At 50.4% G+C, this 18,173-nt stretch overlaps 2 protein-coding genes across 12 annotated transcripts in view; both read right to left on the reverse strand.

The window, feature by feature from the left end:
• THOC5 (THO complex subunit 5) overlaps positions 1-1,877 on the reverse strand; it is a 42,147-nt gene extending 40,270 nt beyond the window's left edge. For 4 of the 10 annotated variants that reach the window (XR_003205456.2, XR_012376436.1, XM_025858100.2 and 1 more), the window contains exons 1-2: positions 1,789-1,877; positions 759-874 (exon numbers count right to left, since the gene is read on the reverse strand). The gene's annotated coding sequence lies outside the window, so the exon portion shown is untranslated. The other 6 variants (XM_025858095.2, XM_025858096.2, XM_073886846.1 and 3 more) reach the window with 6 other exon arrangements.
• A 761-nt stretch (positions 1,878-2,638) lies between these two features.
• On the reverse strand, positions 2,639-16,885 carry NIPSNAP1 (nipsnap homolog 1). 2 transcript variants are annotated; one of them, XM_025858241.1, is made up of 10 exons: positions 16,763-16,885; positions 10,343-10,470; positions 10,103-10,148; positions 9,745-9,839; positions 7,620-7,690; positions 7,331-7,471; positions 6,988-7,019; positions 6,529-6,623; positions 5,298-5,381; positions 2,639-3,798 (listed from the first exon to the last, which is right to left on the reverse strand). In XM_025858241.1, the coding sequence occupies exons 1-10, from the start codon at positions 16,852-16,854 to the stop codon at positions 3,734-3,736; spliced, it is 849 nt and encodes a 282-aa protein (XP_025714026.1). In that variant the 5' UTR covers positions 16,855-16,885; the 3' UTR covers positions 2,639-3,733. The 2 variants fall into 2 exon arrangements, with proteins under 2 accessions (XP_025714026.1, XP_025714027.1); XM_025858242.1 differs by lacking the exons at positions 6,529-6,623; positions 6,988-7,019.
• Between the last annotated feature and the right edge of the window lie 1,288 nt (positions 16,886-18,173).

The raw sequence follows: 18,173 nt of genomic DNA on the forward strand, positions 1-18,173 counted from the left end.
CAAGATTCTCTCTCCCTCTGCTCTGCCCCCGCCACCACCGTGAGCACACTCTCTAAGGGGGGAATCAGCCCTCAGCCTGTCCAAAAAAAACTCACCTTTTCTAGCTCCACCTCCTTTAAAGGCACCACAAACCACATCCCTGACTAAACTCAGCCTAGCATATATACACGTTCCCAATATTATTGATTGATCACCGCATGCTGGACCTGATCTAAGCGCTTTAAGCATATGTTCTCACTAGATCCTTATAAGAAAACTTTCAGATAAGAACAAGTACCATTTTATGGATGAGAACATTGAGGTTCAGAAAGGTGAATGAGGTGCCGAAGGCCACACAGAATATGCTAAAGCTTGGGTCCATCTGATGCCAGATCAGTGCTCTTTGACAACTACATTATTTTGACACCAGTGTGTCTTGCTATCATCTCACTTGGCAATGCCATCAAATCTTTGGTTGGTCCTAAAATTTAAAAGAATGCAACCTACATTTCATGGGACTTGAGTCACAAAGCATCCTCCCTCTGCTACCTCTCCTGGTTGTCACCACAGCCCTGAGGTTGGCAGCACTATACCCCTCACCCCAACAAATCTGTCACCAACAATTACTGAAGGAACTAACAGCTCATGGTAGTGAGTCAGAGAAGCCCTGAGTTGGAGTCTCCACGCTACTGTTTTACTACTATGAATCCTGGGACAAGTTGCTTCACTGTTCTCTGGGCCTGCTTCCTCACAGATCAAAAGAGAGTAACAGTCCCTACCTCAGGGGTTGCTGTGGACATTGACACAGGAGGCACTCCGCTGGTGAAGGTGATGATGACGACCTAGGACTGGGGCTTTAGATGGTACATGGGTGATCTGAAATAATGTTGAACACCTAAGGAGAAAGTTAATCCCCTTTCAATTCTTTTTAGAAACTTCTGATTGCTTCAAGAACATCTCATTTCCCTAGTTTGTCTTTAACATCTGTGAACAATCAATGTTCCTTTGTTAACAAAAGGACTCTGTCTCAGAGCCTTAGACAATGAAATCTAGCCAGAATTAAGAATATTTTCATGTTAAATATATTAGTTATCACTACCTTCTACATAGGACAAGTCTCCATTCAGGGGAGAGACTTAAAATGTTCTCTTAAAGAAAATTTACGTTTAAGAAGTAAAAGGTGACTCGACCAAAAACCTTTATCGAAGGGGCGCCTGGGTGGCTCAGTTGTTAAGCATCTGCCTTCAGCTCAGGTCATGATCCCAGAGTCCTGGGATCGAGCCCCGCATCGAGCCCCGCATCGGGCTCCCCGCTCCACGGGAAGCCTGCTTCTCCTTCTCCCACTCCCCCTGCTTGTGTTCCCTCTCACTGTGTTTCTGTCAAATAAATAAATAAAATCTTAAAAAAAAAAAAACCCTTTAGCAAAGTCTTAAACGGTAAATTGGGCACAACCCACAAAATTGGGACGCGAAAGGCTGAAATGTGGGAAATCCCGACTTCGGAAACCCAGTAAAGACAGCCCGGCACACGTAAGCACACAATAAATGTGAGCTATTATCACTACCACCTTCGACATCGACATCATCGTCGTCACCTAGAGGCTACCATGCGGGGTCCGATTCTGCTGCAGCCAACATCATTTTCACCTGAAGAGACTGAGCGCGCGGCGCCGAGCGGCTGGTGACCCCGGAGAACTCGGGTCGACCCCCAGCCTGGGGACGCCCTCCCGGAGGTCTGCACCTCTGTCCCGGAGCGCCCAGCCCCGCTCCACCCCTCCGACCTTGCCCGCTATCCCTGCGCCCCGCTCACCGCTCCAAGCCCGGAACCGGTCGCAGCAAGCTAGCCACTTCCGGCGGCAGGGAGACGTATTCCCGCACACTATAGAGAAGCGGAAGGAAAGAGCGGCTGGCCAGAAGCGAGGCGCGGAGGCCGGAAGCGAAGCGCCGAGGTCCAGAATGGCAGCGGGCGCGTGGTGCAAGTGGCGACCGGGCGGCGTGGGAGCAGCGGCCGCGGCTCTGGGGTTGTCAGGGCGAGAACCAGCAGCCAACACCCTCACGCTGCCCTCCAAAACCAGGAAACTGAGGCTGCAAGGGCCGATTCTTTGCCTCGTTTACTTTCTTCAGCGCCTAAAGCAACGTCCAGCAGCTAGTAGGCGCTCTATTAATAGTTGAAGGAGTGTCATATGCCCAAGATAACGCGAGAGCGTGGTAGTGCCAACACTCGAACCCCTGTGGATTTACCTTCATAACTTCTATATTTAACCATTGTCTTATTCACCCAAACATCCCACACTAGTGAGGGCAGCAAGTCAGGGAAGGCATTAATTAACGCTTGTTTTTTCCCACGGATGCATCAAGTGTTTCCCCATTTGCCTAGGGCAGAGTCACAACTCTAACGCAGCATTTGACAGCCTCAAGTGTTTTCTACTCCTGGGACGAATTCTACAGAGTTCAAGACTTTTGGTGTAAATTCTACTTATCTGGAGGTAGAAATGCTGATGTCCTGAATGCCTTCTGCCATGGGGGAAGGCCCTCCCCGATTGTAGCTCAGGGAACACAATACAAGGCAAGGGAAGTAAATCAGCAAGGTGGAACTAGGAAACTGGTCCTGCCTCTAGCACCTGCCTAAGTTCCTCGCAGATGAAGAAAAAACATCATGATTTATAGTAAATATTTAATTGGTTCCATTAGTGACTCCAGCACAAGTTTTCCTCAAAGGGAGATAGAATCAAGCAACCTAGAGGTTCATGAGGTGTAGCGATCACCCAGGAGGCTCCCAAAGTCACTGAACCCAATCCACATACCTAGTGGCCCAGTAGAATGGGGGTTGGGCTGACAGAATATGAAGAGAGAAAAGGAATGCAGGGTGAGAGAAATACAGGCCCTGGCCCTTTACTTTGCCTGCAGGAATGAAAAAGAAAGGGCAGGAGATTCTCCCTACTGAAACTAAACAGTCAAGGTCTCAATATCATGGAGGGAGAAAGAGAAAAGCCTCTTTCCAACTGTCTTGTATTAAGAACCCCTTCGCAGGTGGTCTTCTATAACCTCTGTTCTATATTCCTGATTCCGTATTCCAAATTCTGCAGTTCAAATCCAAGTTCTGAATTCTGTTCTACCTTCTAGGTTCATGTCCCATTCTGTGACCCAGATCCTTCCCAGCGCCCATCCCTTTTACCCAGCCTTCTGAGTGGAATATGTAGGACCTCACTCTGTGCTAACTTGAAGGTTTTCCCCTTTTCTTCTTGAGGCAGTTTTTAGGCTTTTCCCTGACAGGAGGGACTTGGCTCAGACGATCCAGCAAGTGGGTGGCCCAGTGGAGACCAGGGAATTCCAGAGAGCCAGGCCTGGTCTGATCTCCCTTCCCACCTCCTCTCTAACCACTCAACACACTACTTTTAGTACAACTAAAGCTAAACAGAGGGCTTCCATGCTGATAACTGGGGACTGGTGGCCTTCAGATGCGGAATCTCAGGGGGAAATGTGAGAAGACATAAAAGGCTGCTGTTCTTCATTCAGAGAAATTAAAAACTGCTTCTGGCACAGGGGAAGGGGTGAGCGGGGAAGGTGGGAAGGGTCTGGGCAGGGCTGCAAGTCCTCAGAACCCTGTCATCCTTCAGCTTCCCCTTCTCTGAGCTGAGCACAAGCCCCCAGAGTCCTCCCAGATCCAAGAGAAAACTAAGACAGCAGGACTGGGAGCTCCTCTGTCCATGGCTGCCCTGAGGGAGAAGGGGAAGGAGGCGGGGGCAGAGGCAGCATCACTGGAGAGGCGAGATCTTCAATGGGATCATGATCCGAGACTCCATGTGTCGCACCAATGGGACTGTGGAAAGAGAGGCAGAGGTCACAGAGGATGCAGAGGCAAGCCAACCCCAAAAGTGGACTTTGAAGGAGGAGGAGGCCTGGGATGCTGAGACAGGGGAAGCCCCGCTGCCCTCCTGGAATGGAGAGCGCCCAATTGTGGCATAAGAGGGCACCTGGTGCCGAGATACATACAACATTTTTTTGTTTTCATAATTATATATTTATGTTCCTGTGATGTGAAAGAATAAGTAGCACAGCAAAAAGTGACTTCATTGATAATAACGCTTAGGACAAAGCTAGGTGTAGAAGAAAGTAGGGGGATTTAAAGAAAAATATCAAGAAAATAATTATAGCCCTAGTATACCGGTAGGACAAAAGCCATGAGGGTGTCCTCAAGTGGCTAAGATTTGAAAAACACTGATTTAGTTCAAATGATTCATTTTACAGATAGGGAGACTACAGCCCAGAGGAGGTCAGCCCAAGGTCACCCAGGAGGTCAGCCACTATGCTCTTGCTCAGAGATGTTCAAACATTACTATGCGTACAAATTACCTACAGTTCTTGTTAAAGTGCAGATTCTGATTCAGCAGATGGGGGCAGAAGTTGAGATTTGGCATTTCTAACGAGCTTCCAGGAGATCCTGATACAATCATTCAATATCACACTTTCAAGAGTGAGGCTCCCGCTAACTCCTTCAGGAAGCGCATTCTCCCCCACACCTTCTGGTAAGTGTGGACGCTTAATTGTAAGCTCCTCAAGGGGAGGGAAAGGCTCCTGTTCATTCTGTGGCCCCTAGCCACCCACCCACTGCAGTCCCTGGCACACAGTGAGGGCTCGCTCAATCAACACCTGTTGACTCCAAGTGGTTCTCAGGGGTCCCAGCAATGTGGCAAACACAGAGAACAAAAAACTTCCTCAAAAAATTTGCTGTGTGGGGGCGCCTGGGTGGCTCAGTCGTTGAGCGTCTGCCTTCGGCTCAGGTCATGATTCCAGGTCCTGGGATCAAGCCCCGCGTCAGGCTCCCTGCTCGGCGGGAAGCCTGCTTCTGAACCCTTTCCCACTCCCACTGCTTGTATTCCCTCTCTCGCTGTGTCTCTCTCTGTCGGGTAAATGAATAAAATCTTTAAAAAAAAAAAAAAAAAAAATTTGCTGTGTGCTTCCTCTGTGCCAGTCTGGGTGAAGCACTTTTCCTAACTTAGCTCCTAGAATCTTCCTTCCAGCCCTCTGAGGGAGGCACTATCACTGTCACCATCTTAGAGATGAGGAAACAGCCTCGCTGTGGTGAAGAACCCCGCCTGAGGTCACAGTGCATAGGGACCATCTGTGCTTTCATCGCCTGGAGCACTCACCAAGACCCACTGCTTAGATCACGTGGAGTGTGCCACCAGGACAGAATCCCACTCACTGGAGGTAATCGAGTGAGACTTGACCTCCTTGCAAAGGGGATTCCATCCTCAGATTGGGCTCTGGGCAGATGACCTCCAAGGGCTAGGCTGACCCCCTAGAGGAAGCACTCACCTGTGTAGTAGACGTTTTCGTCCCAGCCCCTCTTCCTCCAGGCAGCATTTCGAGTCTCTTCCCGAGACTGTAGGTCCTTATAGGCTGTGGGAAAGGCATTGGCTCATTCCGTGGGAACAGAGGATCTGATCCTATACCTAGCACAGGGCCCTCCTGTCATTGCCCCAAACCCTGTCCTGCTGTCTCTTCCCGATGTCTCGAACTGTTAGCAAAGATTGGCTGCTTTGACAATCTCATCCCATTAGTACATTTGTTGACAACTCCCAACTTTCTATTTCCAGCCCAGAACTCTCCCTCAGACTCCACACCCATGTATCCAGTGCCCACTTCATGTCTCCACTCGGATGTGTCAGCATCTCAAATGCAACATTTCCAAGGGCCAAAATTACACTCCTGACCCCTTCAACCTGCTCCGTCTGGGGTCTCAGTAAGAGACACACAGCTGCTCAAGCAAGAATCTGGAGTTCTCCTCTCCCTGCCTCACGCCACACAGACAATTCAGCCACAAGGCCCACTGGCTCCACCTCCAGACTAATGACTCTATCTGTGGCCTTTTCAGCATCCTCACTTGCCACCACGTTAGGCCAGGCTACAATCCTCCTGAACTCATCTGCCTGAACTAGTTTAACCATCTCCTGATGCCTCACTTCCTCTCTTGCTCCCCTACAAAGCACCCTCGGCAAAGCACATGGCAACCTGAGGAATCCTACTGGAACACAAATCAGGTCATGTCATGCTGCTTAAAATGCTGCATCAGTCTCCCGCTGCATTCAGGATAAATCCCAATCCCACAGCCTGCAAGGCCCAGCCTGATCTGGTATGTCCCTCTCTCCACACGCTCTTCACACTGGCCTCCTCTGCACTCTTCAAAGGCCTTTTCCCCACCGCAGGACCTTTGCACATGTTGTACCCTCTACTTAGAATGCCCTTCCCTGGCAATTCACAAGCTGGCTCTTTCTCATCCTTTAGCTTAGTTAACATTTTACCTCCTCAGAGAGGCCTTCTTTGTCTATCCAAGCCATTCCCATGTGTTTCTTTATCATTTTTCCCTGCCTCTTTATTATTTGTAATAATTGGAAATAATGTTTTTGTGTTAGTTTATGTCGGAGGTAGTATCTCTCCCTGATAGAATGTAAACTCCAAAAGGGCACTAATGCATTCGCACTATCTATAAAGAGTGACAGTGGGGAAAGGGGACTAGCAGAGGGGCCCTGGAGGGTCCCCAGCCTACCCCAGAGATGATGGACAACGTAGAGCTCTCCTATCTGCGAGAAGAAGCCGCCCACCGCCTCCTGGTTCTCTTGCCGGTACTTGATGGCCCGAGCCCTAGGGATGGCAAGAAGAGCGTGGAACAGAGGCCAGGACCAGTGCAAAAGGCCCTCTGCGGTGTCCCCAGGCTGATTTCTCAGCCACACCTCAAGGGAGGAGCCAGAGGTAGGACCCTCAGCTCTCAGAGATGGTCAGGGAAAGGGGTGACAGAGATACAGCCAGGGGCTGGGTATTCTACTACTAGGGGAGGCCTCACAATCCTCTAGGAGATCCTCACCTCCTAGCTGGATCCTTCTCCTAGATCCATGAGGGGCAGAGGATGCCAGGCTCCCTGCCATATGGCCCTGGGAAAGGTGGCATGCCAGGGAACTAGGCAGGGCAGGTAGGCAGGGTCCCCCCAACCCCTGGCACTGCCACTCACCAGTTGTTCCCCCACTCAATCATGGTTCCTGGCTGAAAGAGAACCAGAGGAAAGAATGGAAATGAGCCCCCATCTCAGATTCCAATGTCACAGCTAGGTGGAGATGGGAAACTGTCCTATCTCCCCAGCCCCAGGGGCCACTTGGCCTCATTCAGGGGCCCTGACTCACACCTGGGTGTGCATGGGTGCACATGTTCTGAGCCCATAGGAAGGGAGAGGCCAGAAGCCCCAGTCTAGGTGCTGGGGCACAGGAACTCCCGTCCCCCCATGCCAGGGTATCTGTAAAGCAGCACCACAGCAGGGAAAGCAGGAGGCAGGCAGGGAACTGGTGAGGGGGAGGTACCTTGAGCTTGTATGTCCTCAGCTCATAGATGTTAGGGCCTGCTCTGGGCTGTGGCTCATTCCAGAAGCTGAACTCAAGGAGCATCTGGTTTCTCCTGGACAGTAGCATCTGGCTCCGCTCCTTTCGGAACTCCAGGTACTCCTGCGGGCACGGCAGTCTGGGCATGGTGGCCATGAAGAGCCCCCCCACCCTAGCGCTGTGTCCCCATGGGGGAGCAGTGGCAGCTCCCCGCACAGGGCTGAGCCAGAGCCAATGTTCAGAGAGGTTTGTGGAGCGGACACTGACATACCTTGTTGCTTTTGAGCTTGTTCATGCAGTCCATGAGGGCTGGGTAGCCGCCTGAGAATCGCCACAGGTGTACTATTGTGTGGGGGAGAAAATGGGAGGAACAGGTCAGAGGGCTGCTGGGACTCTGCCCTGCTTTCCCCAAGGCTGGCTAAGGGTATATGAAATGGGGCAGTCTCCAGCTGGGTCCCCTTAGCACCAGGACTCTCTGAGTTCCCTTTGCCTTGGTGGGAGATAGCGCTGGGCAGGGGATAACCCCAGACACAAGCCCAGGAGGCCTAGGTTTGAGCTCCAGGTCTGCCAGGTGGCCTTTGACCTCCTCCAGGCCTCAATGTCCTCATCTTGAAAACGGGAATAATATTTGCACCCAACCTTCCTTAAATAGCACAAGAAGATCAGATGTGTCCTTGTACCCAAGGCACAAGAGCACACATGAAGCTGACCACCAGGCTTATAATGGATAGACTGGACAAAAGTGGAGTAGGTCTGATAGGCTAAAATGGAATATTCTAAGACAGTGAATTAAAAAAAAAAAACAACAAAAAACAAACAAGGACCAGAACAGCATGAACAGTATGCTAGCACATCTGTTTAGGAGTATGGGGACATATCCAGAGATGCTGGGCTATGTACCATCTCTCAATGGAGACCTAAGAGATTGTGACAGGAGATGCCTCTGGGGCAGAGAACTGAGGCCTGGGGCTCTGGGGCAGAAGGGAAGCTTGCTTTTCACTGAAAACTCTTTGTACTGTTTGAACTTTTTTTTTTTTTAAAGATTTTATTTATTTATTTGAGAGAGAGAGAATGAGAGACAGAGAGCACAAGAGGGAAGAGGGTCAGAGGGAGAAGCAGACTCCCTGCTGAGCAGGGAGCCCGACGTGGGACTCGATCCCGGGACTCCAGGATCATGACCTGAGCTGAAGGCAGTCGCTTAACCAACTGAGCCACCCAGGCGCCCGTTTGAACTTTTTATCATAGCCCCTATTCTGGGTCAAATGGTGTCCCCCTTCCCCCGAAGTTCATGCCTACCCAGAACCTCAGAATACGACCTTATTTGGAAATAGGGTCTTCACAGATGCTTCACAGAGCTCAGATGCCATCATACTGGGTGGGCCCAAAATTCAACGACTGATGTCCTCATATGAAGAGGGAGATTTGGACACAGACACCAAGAGGACAACATGTGAAGACAGAGGCACACAGGGAGAACGCTCTATGACAACAGAGGCAGAGGGCCCAAAATTCAACGACTGATGTCCTCATATGAAGAGGGAGATTTGGACACAGACACCAAGAGGACAACATGTGAAGACAGAAGCACACAGGGAGAACGCTCTATGACAACAGAGGCAGAGATGAAGAGGGATGCATCTACAAGCCCAGGAAAGTCAAGGATTTCCAGCAACTGCCAGAAGCTGGAAAAGGCAAGGTAAGATTCTCCCCTAGAGACTCTGGAGAGAGCATGGCCCTGCCAACACCTAGATTTCAGGCTCCTGGGCTCCAGAACTTGAGAGAATCGACCTCTGTTGTTTTAGCCACCCAGCAGTTGGCACTTCGTTACGGCAGTCCCAGTAAACTACTACTCCTTCCAATAAGAAAGGTGGAAGAGAAGAAAGGAAACAGTCTTGCCATCCCTGGGAGCATGGCTGGGATTGAAGGAGGAAGGTTTCCAAAGGGTAAGTCAGGCCGGCTAGAGCTGCGGGCAGTTGGCTGACCAGCAGTTTGGAAGCTCAGACTTTTGTTCTTTCCCATCCTTGGCCTATTCCTTACCTGCCTTCTGACTCCATCTGTGCCTTGATTTTCCTATCTGCAAAATGGTCTGACCCTAGAGTTTAAAGGCCTCTTTCCCAAGGGGAACAGCAAAAATACTCTATGGATGGAAGTCTACCAAGACCAGGAATGCTGGCCAGTAGAAAAGGGATAAATCTCATACTGAGGACCAAGAGGGAAAAGTTACAGGCAGGGCATCCCAGGCCCTTGAGAAGAGCAACAGAGTGAGCCAACGAAGACTCCATTTAGAAAGATCCCTCCAAGTGCCGCTGGAGAGAGGGAGAGGAGGGTGGCCAGGCATGAGGGATGCCAGAGACCTGGGCTGGGTGGCAATGGCACTGGGGAGGTGGGCACCTCACCTGCCTGGTCCTGCTCCCCGTACCATGTGTTCCAGTTGCCCACGAGCGAGCAGGGGTAGTCCTCATCCAGGTGCAGTTTGGGTAGCACAGCCTCCCTGGGGTGGGGGAGGGGGGGGACAGAGAGACGAGGGAGGGCTCACACCAGCCACCAGGGCCCCTGAGATAAGGGTTCCAACTCAGGCCCTCAGGGCTGGGCCTCAGTCTCCCCATCTCTAAGATGCAGAGGCTGGACAATTCATCCTTAGGACTTTTGGCTCTGAAATCTACATCTCCTAGATTTCTGCAAGGAGAACGAGGCTGGGATGGAGTCTCGCACCCAAGTAGGGGATGGGACAAGCAAATGGAGGAGGATGCTCACGTCAGGCTGTTGTAGGCATCCAGACACTCAGGCTTCACATTGTGAACTGCAACAGAGGAAAGAGAGTGGGAGGTGAAGCAAGGGGTGCGTGTATCTGTGGGGAGCGGGGATGGGGGGTCATCCCACAGGGCCAGGGCTCCCAGGACAGCTCAGGATGTCCCGGCCCCTCTCATGTCCCAGCTGAAGCCTCACAGGCCCCCAGAGGCTCCGGGAGGGCGGGCTGGCTCAGAAGCCACTCACACTGGATCTTGTAGAGGTTGCTGGTTTCCTTCTTGGATAGCAGGGTGGAGTGGGCATCCTTCCGGGGATCCACCTTGTGCACAAAGAGGGAGCGGAACCAGCTACCTTCGTTGTCCTTGGAATAGAAGCTGCAGGGCAGAGGAATTCAGGAGGACAAAAAGAGGTGCGGATGGCCCTGGCTCTTCCATCTGCTCAGCTATCCTGCCCCCCGTTCCTCAGATATCCTGATGACCCACATCTCTAGGAAAGGGGCCATGGAATCCAGTGGCGGCTCCAGAGTGTAAAACATCACTGGAGCCAGCTGAGCAGACCTGGTCCCTTTTCGAGATCATGGCTGCCCAGTCTTTTTCTTGAAGCTTTCCAGGGCCTCGGGAAGCCGGGAGAAGCAGCCCCTCCCACCTCTCTCCAGCCTCCCTGCCTCTACTTATCCCCCTTCCAATGGGCTCTCTGGGGCACACATCTGCTCCACTTGGGGCATATATCTGCAGCCCTCTGCCAAGAGGATCAACCCCAAACCCACCTTGCCTGATGTCCAAGACCCCTAACAGCCCAACCTATCTTGCCAGCCTCCTTACTGTCCCCTCTGCCCAACCTGTGTACCCTACTCTCCAGATCTGCTCCTCCCCGAACATACCAGGCTCTTTTCCTCAGTGCTTTATTTGCAACTTCTGTCTCCTCTGACAGAAGCCTATACTCATCGTCCTCTCCAGTGCTCACACTACACTTGGCCTGTGCCCCTTCCCCGCCCCCACAAATGTAAAGCCAAAGAAAAATAAACTTTGTCCTTGAGGAAGTCACAGTCCACTGGAAGAAGCAGGCTTTGGAACATAATTGTAGCCAGAGGTATCAGGGAGAGCCTAGGTGAGCAAGCCTTTGGCAGTCTGGGCAAACTCTCCAGAGGAGGTGATCTGACCAGTCTCTGAATCTCCAGGGCTGATTTAGCAGATCAAAGCAGACAGAAGGGGTGAAAAGGCATACAAGGCAAGATTCATTCATTCATCCAGGCAACATTTAACTGACAAATATCCACCCTGTGAACCTGGCTAAGGTGGAAAGAAGAAAGAAAGAAAGGAACGGAAAGACAAGGCAAGGCAAGGCAAAGGAAAGGAGGAAGGAAGAAAGGAAAAAAGGAAGAAAGGAAGAAAGAGAGAGAGAGAGAAAGAAAGAAAAAGAATGAATTCTGTTCAGAGCAGGGGACCTGCCACCAGGTCCTGCCAGACCTAACTATACTTCCCACACAAGGTCCCAGCAGGGGTGGGGCTTATTTTTAGGCTGCCAGAGGCTATAAATCTTCTTGCTTAGCAGCAGGGATACAATTTGTAGTCAGGCCTGAAAAGCCAGTCTCCTGCTGGATGATTTCTAGCCAGGGAGCCTGGCAGTGGGGTCCTTAAGTGCCAGCAAGCCCTCTCCGTTTTCAATCCTTTTCTATGACTAAAATAAAAATAACTGTCTTGCAAATCAAAGTATTATTTTTTTTCCCAAAATATGGAGCAGCCACTGGGACTGATGAAATGAAATAAAAGCATCTTTTTTTTAAAATATTTTATTTATTTATTCATGAGAGTCAGAGAGAGAGAGAGGCAGAGGCAGAGGGAGAAGCAGGCTCCCTGCCTAGCAGGGAGCCTGATGCGGGGCTCGATCCCAGGACCCTGGGATCATGACCTGAGCCGAAGGCAGACGCTTAACCATCTGAGCCACCCAGGTGCCCCAAATAAAAGCATCTAAAAGTAGTAAAACATATGTATGAACACAGAGAAAGATGGGTAAAGATTTGTCCCAAACCTGATACTGCTAACCTGGGAGAGGGGAGAGGGAGATGGTTAAGTTTTTATTTATTCATTATAGTTTTTTTGTAAAGCTAACAAAAAATTGTTTTAAGTGTTTCTGAATTCATAGGCTTTCTGTCATTATGCATGTATTTGTTTCACTAACAAACCAAAAAGACGATTATCATCAGATCATCAGTGTGGTTCTATGAAATTTGGTGACCAGAATAAGGGAGCTTCCCTATAGATATTTCAGCTGAGGACATCCTCTGTGTCAGGGATCCATGATCAGCTTTTCAGAAGCATGATCCTGCTGCATCTATGTAATGTTGATAACTATTAGTATCCCCATTTTTAACATAAGAAAATAGTCAGGAGTTTTAAGGAACCTGCCCAAGGTCACATAATAAATCAGGGGCAGAGCTGAGGCAAGAACCAACCCAGAGTTCTTTCCTCCGAAGCCAGCCCCCACCTCAGGTTTGAGCACTGACGTGGGGGAGCATCAGGCACATACTGGGAAGAACCAGGTGTTTCAACAAAGCCACTGGCAGAGAAATTTGACCTTTAGTTTGAATGTAGAGGGGATGCTTCCCTTGGAAGGGGTAGTGGCAGGGAAAACAGTGGCTCCTACTTACTGTCAGCCAAGACCTTTGTGCTACAGGACTGGGCTTCCAGTAATTTATTAACATCAGTACTGACCAAGATAAACAGCCAGGAGGCCAGCCGTTGGAGAGAGAGTGGGGGCTAGAATGCTCTCCACTCCAGGGGAATGGCAGGGGAATCCAGGAGCTCTGATGGGTTCCCATCTCTTCCCCCACCTCTCTAATCTTTCATGCCTATAGGCCTTAGTTTCCCCGTGTGTCAAATGAGCAAGCTGGAGTATAACCTATCTCTAAAGATCTTTTCTCCAGGTAAAATCCAAGATAAGACCTGTCCAGAATCCCAGGTCAGGGTCTGAACTCCAAGCCAGTGTCCATAGGCTCACATTCTCATGTATTCAAATTTCACTTTCGCAGTGAAATCACAACATTCTCCTACCCTTGAACTCCCCAAACCCTCTCACCCTGTCCTCTATTTTTCCTCCTTCTACCACATTATACTTTGTTTTTTTCTTTGATTATGTGCCTTGTTTATTGTCTCCCCACTAGAAGTAGCCCCACAGGGATAGGGATCTTGTCTGCTGCTTGTATCCCTGGGCCTGGAACAGTGCTGGGCACCTGGCACGTGCTCAGTCTGCATCTGGGAAATAAATGGGGCGGGGGGAGGGAAGCTAAGACAGAGCTGCTTAAAGACAATAAAAGCTGGAAGGTAAGAAATTAGAGAAAAGGTGGCTCAGAGTGTGGATGCAGAGCTCAGGACCCCTTACGCTCCCCACTATCAGCAGCAGAATTAGTGCCTAAGAGCACAGATTCTGGATGAATCCAGGTTCTGATCTCAGCTCCGTTTCATCTCTCTGAGACTTAAATTCCTTATCTGTAAAATAGGGGCATTAGGATGGGTCTTCTAGAGAAAGGGCCTGACATGGCAATGCAGTGCACTGTTCCTACCAAACTTCCTAACTGATCTCCCAGCTCCTACTCTTTCCCCACTTTTCCTAATCTGCCCATCCATCTTTGTAAAGCACCATTTTGGTGATGCTATTGCTCTGCTCAAAAGTCTTCTACGGCTCCGCATTGTGTACAAAACGAAGGCTGGATGTCTCCACTTGGAATTCTAGCTCTCATGTACTTTGCCAAGCCAGAGGCAGGATTCACTATCCCAGTGGTTCTGAAACCCACAGCATTAATGTCACCTGAGAAATTCTCAGGCCCCATCCTAGACCTACGGCAACAGAAATTCTGGGGGTGGGCCTAGCAACCTGGGTTTTAACAAGCCCACCATGGGATTCTGATTCCTGCTCAAGTTTAAGAATCACTGCTCTAGAGCAGTCCCCAATTTCTTTCTTTTTTTTTTTTATTCATATCATCTCAGGAATGCCAAAGATTCTGGTATCTCAACTATATTAAGAATGCCTCTTAGGCCTAGAAAAACACAATGCAGCTTTGTCCAATCTATGGGAAGACGCTGCCCCAGATGGACCAGTTTAGCCCCTTCCACAAAAACACCTCTCACATTTCCCCATCAGCCTTCTCATAGTTTTCATCTGTCTTGTCTCCCCGGCCACATGGGAAGTCATTAGCCAATGTCCTCCCATCCCCACATGGTACACAGCACAGTGCTTTTGGCATGGGAGTTGCTCAACAACTCCGGGACAAATATTTGTCCCGGATGAGAACTTTTTGGTAGATGTCACATTTGCACTCTCGATAGGGGTCAACAGTCTGATGCCCCCTCCCCAACATGAAATTGCTCCAGAATGTTCTCTAGATTTATATGCTAGGAAGCTCAGCTCTATGCACATTCTGAAATACACTTCTGTTTTGAGTTGGCTGACTAGAGAAAGGGACCATGTTTCTGCTTACTGTTCCAGAAGTGTATACTGAGAAGACAGACCAGGAGAACTAAAAGAACTGGAGTTCTGGAGTGCCTGGCTGGCTCAGTCGATAGAGCATGTGACTCTTGATCTCAGTGTTGTGAGTTCAAGCCCCATGCTGGGCGTAGAGCTTACATAATAATAATAAAAATAAAAGAACTAAAGTTCTGTTAACAGGATTACTGGTGCAACAGTAACAACTGCTATTTATTGAGCAATAACTATGTGCTAAGAACTAATCCTCACAATATGTTTTTGAGAAAAATGAGGCTCAGGTTTTTCAATGCCTTATTCAAGGATGGTTAATTAATGGCCAAGAGGATTCCAATCCACACCCATCTGACTTCAAAGCCCACACTCTGTCTCTACCCCAGCAGCCCCCAAACCTCAGAGGTCAGAAAGGCTGCTGCCTGCCCCTCTAGTGACTCGAGAGAGATATGGGATGGGCTAAAGGTCAGCAGGCGGGGATTTCCCAGGTACCTAAAGAGAGACCAGGGCATAAGTAACTATGAAGCAGTTCTTTAGTGACTTGGTAAGTATTAATCCAAGTGCCTTCACAGCAATCCTGCAAAAACGTCCAGCAGGGATTATCATCCCCACTTTACAGAAAAGGAAACCAAGGTTCACAAAGGTTCAGCGCCTCATCCAAGTGAGTTAAGTGAGGCGCGCATCAGGTGGCCTCCATGTCCCATGCTCCTTTTGTGGCCTCAGGATATTTGCCACACAAATGGCTCTACCACCTACTGATTCTGTTACCGTGGGGAAGTGGGGTCCCACCCCCAGCCTCAATTTTCTCATCTGGAAAACAAGGGGCTCATAGAAGATGATCTCCGCAAGGCCATTTCAGCCCTGATATTATAAGGGGTTTATGCAGAAATTGTCTGAATGAGGGCAACATCTGTTGCATGTTCACCAGGGGCTAGAAGGCTCACGTACGTGATGTGGCCTTTTAACCCTCAACAACTCTAGGAGACACATACTATTTTATCATTCCTATTTTATAAATGAGGAATCTGATACTTCAAGAGGCCAAATGACTTGCCCAAGGTCACCCCACTAAGAAAGGCTGAGTTAGATTTGCCGGTGCCAGACAAACTCCAGGGTCTTTTCATGATAGGAGGGTTCTCCCCAATTATTGGGCAGTCGGGGTGGGGGCACATGTCTGGCTCCTCTTTCCCAACGGCCCAAGAGCCTCGCTGCACAGTGCTCTGGGATCTCATGGCAAGGTCAAACAGAACTCCGCAGCTTCATGCCTGGGCTGCTGGACAGGAGGGTCCCCTGCTTCCTTTCCACAGGTGGGGAGACAGGTGTCTTACTTCATTAGCAATATGTTCTTGAGCATACTGTCCTGAACCCTGTGGTAGGGGCTGGATTAAAATGACTCGACATGCTAGTTGGGGAGACAGGCAAGTGTGTCTAGAGGGTGATGAGGAGATGGGGAAAAGAGAGGGCCCTGGAGACGGAGGAGGGAGGGGCCTCCCAGGCCTGGTCAGGGAAGCAAAGCCCTGCCTCAGTCCAGAGCCCCGCCCAAAAAAATGCCCAGGCTGAGTGCCTGGCCAAGCCAGCCTCCGCCTCCCAGGAGGCCACCAGTTGTGGTGCAAAGAGCACTGGTTGTCAGGAAAACTGTGTCCAGACCCAATGCCACCTCGAGACACCAGAGGGAGTGACCTTGGGCAACTCCCATCCCTTCCCAGGCCTCCTTTGCCCCACTTGTACTGTTCAGGATTGGGGCACAAAGGATCTCTGCAGCCATGGCCTTTGGGGGTCCCACACTGCTCCCCGTATCTCTTCCTCCCAGAACTTCCCGAGGGAGGAGCTGCCTCTCCTAGAAGCCCCCAGGGGATGCTATTTCACAATCATCCCAAAGGCGTAAAGAAGGAGCCACTCCTGCCGTCTGCCCCGTTCCCACTCTCCAGGGCCCAGGACATGCCCCTCTCATTCACCCCATCTTTCATTCTGTGCCCAGAGCCAAGTACCCACTAGGACAAAGACCCTACGCATATCTTTACCATCTCTCCCATTCTTTGCCGAGAGCTCCTCCCCAGGCCTAGATCTTGCCCCCGCCTCTAACCCATAGACTCCAAGCCGGAGTCTGCCCATCCCCCAGACCCAGACCTTGGCTCCCGCCCCTGCACCCCCCGCGCGCGCGCGCCGCTCCCCTACCCTCGGCCCGGCTCTCACCGCGCAGCAGCCGCAATGTCCCCGGCGCCGGGCCTTGGACCCCCCAGCAGCCGCCGCGCCGTCGCAGAGATGCTGCACAGCCTCGGAGCCATGTTGGAGCGGCGCAGGTTGGAGAAAGGTCCCGCCCCCGAACCCGGCGGCAGGGCGGGGCGTGAGTAAGCCCCGCCCCACCCGGCTGGCCCTACTCCTTCCGCAAGCATTCAGGTGGGCGTTGCCGCCGGGCATCCCCCAACTTCACAAAGGCTGAGCTCAGAGTCTCTGCAGCTCTGGTACTCACTTACTCTGTCACCTTGACCAAGGCCTTTGCCCACTCTGGGCCCCAGTGTCCTCTTCGGTAAAATGGGAGCGTCGAACATTGATACTCGGGTTCTTAATTGGGCACTCAAGATTAGTGGCAGAGGGTCAGTCAGTAGGCCCCCTGAAATTGTGCTTTTTTCTGGGGAGGAAGGATCCACAAGCAGTATTTAGCACATTATCAAAGGAACAAACCCCTGACAATTGAATACAGTTGGACCAGGCTCTGGGCCACCAGTACATTTTCTCTCCATCTCCTTTTCTATCTTTATCCCGTTTTACAATCTCTACCTGGGCATCCTGGGCCCCATACCTTATCCTGGCCCTGCCCTGACTCCTTTGCCTGCCTTCCAAACTAATCCCTTCTCAGTCCACAATACCGCAGGTCACAGACCTCAGCAAGAGCGGGGAGTTTGCAGACTCCACGAGGGGCCCAGGTCCCTGGGTGCATGCATAGAGACTTGCATGCACACCCCCAAAGGAATATCCACCCACTGACGCTGACCGGTAGCCCCCTCCTGGTATGCTTGGCAGGGGGGAGTGGAGGGCAGGCATTAATTTTGTTAATCCTTCAGCAAATATTGAGTCAGCCTGGCTATCGCCTGTGTTAAGCTCTGAGACATTAAAGGTGGACAGGACAAGCCCCCAGCCCTTTTGGGACTTGAGGTCTGGTAAGGGAGTCAAAATCAAATCAACACTGACTTTGAGCCCTTTCAGACAGATGCTTTAGGCTGCTCTCCCCTCACTTCTGCCTGATACATTAAATATTTACTGAATAAGTGAAAAATGTACACAAAAGTATTTTGCCAATTACAGTGCAGACTATGAAGAAATATGGGGAAGTGTGAGGACTTACAATGCGTGGGGAAGAGAAAAAGGGAGATCCTATATACACTTGAGAGTCAGTAATGACTTCTGTAAGGAAGTAAAGCTTGCACTATGATTTTTTTCCCTCTATTTTCTAAAGGAACATGTATTATATGTGTGATTTATTTAAAAAGTAAACTCTATCCTCATGATAAATGGAAAACCTGGATCAATGGTCGTAAATAGGCAGAACCATCAAAATAAACGTGGTGGACACACACTGTGGCCACTGCCTTGCAGCTAAGGCAGA

Source organism: Callorhinus ursinus, unplaced genomic scaffold (assembly GCF_003265705.2).
Source record: "Callorhinus ursinus isolate GAN/ISIS: 27379988/994484 unplaced genomic scaffold, GSC_fseal_2.0 scaffold72, whole genome shotgun sequence".
Taxonomy (NCBI): Eukaryota; Metazoa; Chordata; class Mammalia; order Carnivora; family Otariidae; genus Callorhinus; species Callorhinus ursinus.

What these genes read in the sequence shown, in the direction of transcription:
- NIPSNAP1 (XM_025858241.1), bottom strand. Translation starts at nt 16,854, where the DNA reads ATGGCTCCGAGGCTGTGCAGCATCTCTGCGACGGCGCGGCGGCTGCTG. An exon ending in GATGCCTACAACAGCCTGAC is followed by an intron (nt 9,840 to 10,102) that starts GTGAGCATCCTC and finishes CCCCCACCCCAG; the next exon opens with GGAGGCTGTGCTACCCAAAC. An exon ending in TGAGGACATACAAGCTCAAG is followed by an intron (nt 7,020 to 7,330) that starts GTACCTCCCCCT and finishes GTTCTCTTTCAG; the next exon opens with CCAGGAACCATGATTGAGTG.